The following is a 5,283-nucleotide window of genomic DNA, read 5'->3' as shown; positions in this document are numbered from 1 at the left end:
TTGGCTACGTGGCTTGCTGCTATGGAAACATGTCTGTCGGCCTTATTAAATAAACAAAATCCTTCAGTCTTATTACTTCCCAAGTTTACAATGGGTTCTGAAGGAGAATGTCTGTTCTTTTTTGGTGTTGTATACTTACAAGAAGAACAGTTAAGGATATGGTCAATTAATTGAAATGAAAGAGTCTGTTTCTTGTTATAGGAGTTTTGAAACAGGATTGAGCTCATGCTATCTCTTTGCATGCAAAACTACTGTATTTCTTTCTCTTGTGAATGAAATGAAATTTGAACTTTGCAACAACTTCATGAGTTAATATCCCGTGCACCAGCCAATCACAAGTCCATAGAAGAAGCTATGTTTGAGGAAGCTATGAAGGATTTCTATTCCGTACTATCTTGTTTCAACTTTCACCACTTAGGCTATCTCCAATAGCTTACCCGTTCTCATGCCCATATTTAAACATCACTCTACGAACAATTCAGTATATAGCGCAAAACTATATTTTGGGTGACCAAATGGGTGAACTGCTGGACACGGTTTTATCGTAATATGGCATGACTTGTACATAATATCATTCGAATCAATCAATCATTTTTTTTTAAGTTATGAATTTTTTTATTGCCTAGAATTGTCCTTTATAGCACGTTAGGTTGTCTACAACAGATCGTGTAAAATCGGAGATTTGCATTATAGATTTACACAGCGAAATTTAAAATAGAGAAAGAGATAGGGGATGGGATGGGATAGGAGAGCTTGTGGAGACAGCATTTGCAACTTGAGTTCGTTTTTATCTTTGCACAAAATCATGGCTCAAAGAAAAGAACTGCAAGGCATTAATTTAACTTTTTACGAACATAAAATGCACGTACTAACACACTCCAGCTCACTTCATCCTTGAGGAGGCTGGAGGTGCTGGTCATGGCGGCACTATGGCCAATTATAAATATCAAGTATTTAATTAACATTACAGGGCGTACATTAGCACACGCAACTAACTAGTATTATAATAATAAAGTACGAGCCGTGTGGTGTAAGCGTGCGTGTAAGCGTTAGGTCATATTACATGATGTGTTATAAGAGAAGTAATTCTGTCTCTTTTTATGTAGAGTGTACAGATGATTTTATTCCTAGTTAGTTAATTTAGAAGAGTTCTAATTCTATTAAAAATAATTTTTATCTGACCAGAACGGGTTACATGTATTGGATTCCATGTCGTTTAGGTATTCTGTGGATTATTCCATCTTTATGCAAGGTAGTCAGCACTACTACGAGACCATTAAAACCTTTTAAATTTTGGAGGCAACATGTACTTCAATTCTTAAAACAAAATCTTTGTTTACATAACTCCAACTCGGATAATCCTGCGTACGTTACAGCATTACACATGCTCAATTACCAGAGCTGGGCCACGCCACCCTTTTTCACATTATCGGAGCTGGTCCTGACTTGTGACTTCTTTCCATCAACATGCAAACGTAGGCGTGCATGCACCTCACGATCTGAATCGAAGTAGATTGAGAGGGATCAGAGAAGATTGAACCTCATCCTAGTTAAAATTGAATAGGGGTCTGTTCGGTAGCTCAAGAATGAATCCAGGCTATAGGAACAGTTACAAGCCAGGATTCAGTGGATCCGGCCCTTTCACTTGTTCCGGACATGTAATTAATCCGGCTGGAATGAATCAAGCAAAGGATTGAATCCTGTCAGTTGAAATCAAATTTTCAGCCACACACTGACAGCGGTAGTAGGCGATGTTGGACCACAACAAAAAAAATTGTGATAAATTTTTTTTATCCAACTCTGGTACGATGAGAGTAACGTTCAGATACCTTGTGATGGTTACCATGTCACAAATCTGTCTCAACAACAACAAAAAACATGTACTTTGAGGCCTGAATTTTCAGTATCAGACAACGGTTGGGATTCAGAAAGGGAGAAAAAAAATTCTAATAGATGCACGCTCGGATTGATACACATTATTATAAAGCTTAACGATGGCAGACAGGTATAACTTGTGACATGTGACATCTTCAACAGCTAAGAGATAGAACAGATGTGCTAAGAAGAAACACCACTTTAGAACTAAGCATGTCAGTTCAAAATAAGAAACCTCCAGATGTGCTAAGCATCACCGATTGATCACCCAAACCTGTCCAAACAAATGGAACAATTAGATTGGAATATAAAGGCCCAAGTGAATATGGTTGAGTGGAAGGTAAAGACACAAATATCATACCTACTAAGCCATCTCATTTCTTAGCCAAATCAAAGCTGATTCTTGATCCGCTTCACATGCACATATGAAAGTCTCTCTATTCTCTTTGCTCTTGGTGAAGACTGAATATGCTTTTGCCTTCTCCATTTTGGTCACTTCTTCCATTGTGTTCAGAACTGATATGCACCTTTTGATGGAGAAATCTTCACTTTGAGCTGCCTCCTTTTCTCTTGTCTCCTTTTCTCTTGCTTCCTTTTCTCTTGCAGCTTCATCTTCTACTTGCTTGCTCCTCATTTCTAGGTATTTGTTCATCATATTTTCTATGTTGTCAGTCTTTCTAGGCTTCTTTGGTTCCTTTTCTTGCTTGTTTCTTGACGCAGCAGGTCTTCGCTGTCCACTTTCTTCATCTCGTGACAGAGTATTAGCCCTTCCTTGAAGCATATCTTCATTCCTTTCAGCGAGTGCATCATCAACTTCATCATCTACATCATGAACAACATTCAGATCAAAGCCTTGTGGTCTATCTTCTGCATCCTGAAGTTGCTCATTCAGTTCTTCCTCTTGCGGTGCCTCAAGAGAAGTGCAATTCCAAGTCCCTTCAGCCAAGTGTCCTACACAATGACAAAGAAATATAAACTTAGCAAAAATATGTCTCTACCTAGAGCACGAGTGGAAAGAATGGGAAATTCAGAAGTTAAACTATATTATATATTTCAATATGATGTTTGGAAACTTACCATCATAAAGCTCTCCCAAAGCATCAAAAAGCGGGAAGGTTGCCTTGTTGTTGTTAAACTTCTTGATTTTAGGAAATGTCTGCACAATTAAAAAAACATTGATCAAATACGAGATTATCATTATAAGGTTATCCTACATAACTAATTTAATAATTGAATTTCAATAAATCAACTTACCACCATGAGATTCTCCCACAAAGCTGGTGGTCCTTCAACCATATTCCTTTTCTCATTCCAGGTGGACCCACTCTGTTGCTTTGCTGCTTTGAGCATCTTGTAGTCTCTCTTCAGCTGACCTTCTTTATCCTGAATTTGAGACTTTGTAAAGGAGACATACTTGTTCCTCACATGAAACTCCTTGACCATTCTATTCCACCCTTCGGAGTTCCAACCATTGTCACCTCTATATCCACTTTCTTTAAATTCATGGAGAATGTCAACAAGAGACCTCTCAAGACCTGGATTCCAATCCGCTCTTTGTTTCACTACTACATAAACAATGGTCACGCATCAGTAATACAAAACTTACAAGAAAGCATGAAGAAACATTGAACACAATACCTCTTGGAGAACTTCCACTCTTTTTTGCCCCACTGCATTTAAGAGAAGTCTTCTTTTTAGTAGCACTTGTTGTAGGAATGAACCTACGCACTTCCACTCTTTTTTATAACTTTTTAAAGAAAAAACTTATTACATTTTACAATACTACTAATTTAAATTATTACAACTTATTCAACCACGAAAATACTAATTTAGATGTTGTTGGTATTGAGCCCACATTTCTTAGGTGATGGTATCTCTTAAAGCATTGCCTTGTGTAGTGCCTGGGTCACTCATTTGATCACCACTTGGTAGAGCAACAAAGTTTGATGGATCAATATTATCCGGCTGATGATCTAACCAATCTTCATCACCATGAAGTGATCGGATTAGATTGTGGAAGATGGCAGCAGCTATAGGTATCTTTACTTGGTTTTCTAGTGTGTGGAACGTGGCAACTTTGAGAATGGGGAAGCGCTTTTTAAGCACCCCTAAAGCCCTTTCCACATGGTTCCTCAGAAGTGCGTGGCGATGGTTGAAGAGCTCCTTCGGGTTCTGTGGTCTTCGATGTCCAGCCCCAAATTCCTTCAAGTGGTACCGAGCTCCTCGGTATGGAGCAAGAAAAGATGGAGTATTTGCATACCCTCCATCAATTAGATAGAATTTTCCTGGAGGTACCTGGAAACCCTTGCTCATAGCTGATCTTAGCACTCTAGAATCTGTGGCCGATCCCTCCCATCCACTAGAAACAAAAGTGATATTGAGATCGAAATCACATGCCACCATCACATTTATGCTTAGTGTTCCTTTCCGATTTCGAAAAGGAGAATGTTTATCGGGAGATATGAAAATAGGAATGTGAGTTCCATCAATGGCACCAAGACAATTCTTGAAGAATGGATAGAATCTAGGATTATCTTGGATTTTTTGATGCACTTGATTAGGATCAGGAGGCTGAATGAAGCGACGAGATAGGACATGAATGACCTTATTGAAGAAGTGGTTGATGTGATGATGGAAGGTGTCATTACTGTGCCCAAAATACACTTGGAGATCCTGATATGAGGCGTTGCGACTTAGCATGTATAAGAAGAACCCCAACTTCTCCTCGACCGTGATCCTTGTATCAACAATGATCCTTCTCCTTCTAAGATAAGTTGCAAGCTCTCTGAAGATGTGTGGTTCCATCCGAAATGTAACTTGACAGTTCTTGACATGTCCCCCGAGGAGTCGACAAACCTTAACCTCGCCTGTCTCATCTGAGGTATGACGTTTCTTCTTTTGTCCCCCACCTCTAGTAGAACCCATCAGATATAAGGCGGGGAAAATAAATATCATCATGTCATCATCTTCTTCTTCCCTCCTCTTTCTAATACGATCCCGCAATGAGATACTCATTGTAGAACTAAATAATATAGACTTGTCGTCAGATATAAGCTGAATATAAAAATAGAATTAAAGCAACCCATGTATAGATTGAAAAGTACAAGTAATAAGGACTAAAGCAAACTACTACGGACTAAAGCAAACTATGTATACATAGACATAATTCAGTACCTTTTGGAGTTGGTACCGGATCCCAAGAAGGAGGAGGTTCGCCTTCCCCAACTCTAATCGGTGTTGTAGGGATCTACATGTAACAAAACTGAAATAAGGAGCTGACATACATGATCCTAAAGTGTACAATTAATTCATGAAGTAATAATTCTCTGAGGGACTCAAACACATGAATATAGGCACACAAATGAATCAGGACAAATGAAAAAAATATTTATACAAAAAGCAAATGAT

At 38.6% G+C, this 5,283-nt stretch overlaps 1 protein-coding gene across 1 annotated transcript; it reads right to left on the bottom strand.

The window, feature by feature from the left end:
* Positions 1-2,003: 2,003 nt before the first annotated feature.
* Positions 2,004-4,188, bottom strand: LOC103629915 (uncharacterized). The gene is made up of 6 exons (XM_035958891.1): positions 4,136-4,188; positions 3,514-3,611; positions 3,130-3,440; positions 2,953-3,031; positions 2,237-2,826; positions 2,004-2,149 (listed from the first exon to the last, which is right to left on the bottom strand). Exons 1-5 carry the CDS (start codon positions 4,186-4,188, stop codon positions 2,240-2,242), a joined length of 1,128 nt encoding a protein of 375 aa, XP_035814784.1. The 3' UTR covers positions 2,004-2,149; positions 2,237-2,239.
* Between the last annotated feature and the right edge of the window lie 1,095 nt (positions 4,189-5,283).

This window comes from Zea mays, chromosome 5, assembly GCF_902167145.1.
Source record: "Zea mays cultivar B73 chromosome 5, Zm-B73-REFERENCE-NAM-5.0, whole genome shotgun sequence".
NCBI lineage: Eukaryota > Viridiplantae > Streptophyta > Magnoliopsida > Poales > Poaceae > Zea > Zea mays.
This window is presented reverse-complemented; position numbering and strand designations above follow the sequence as displayed.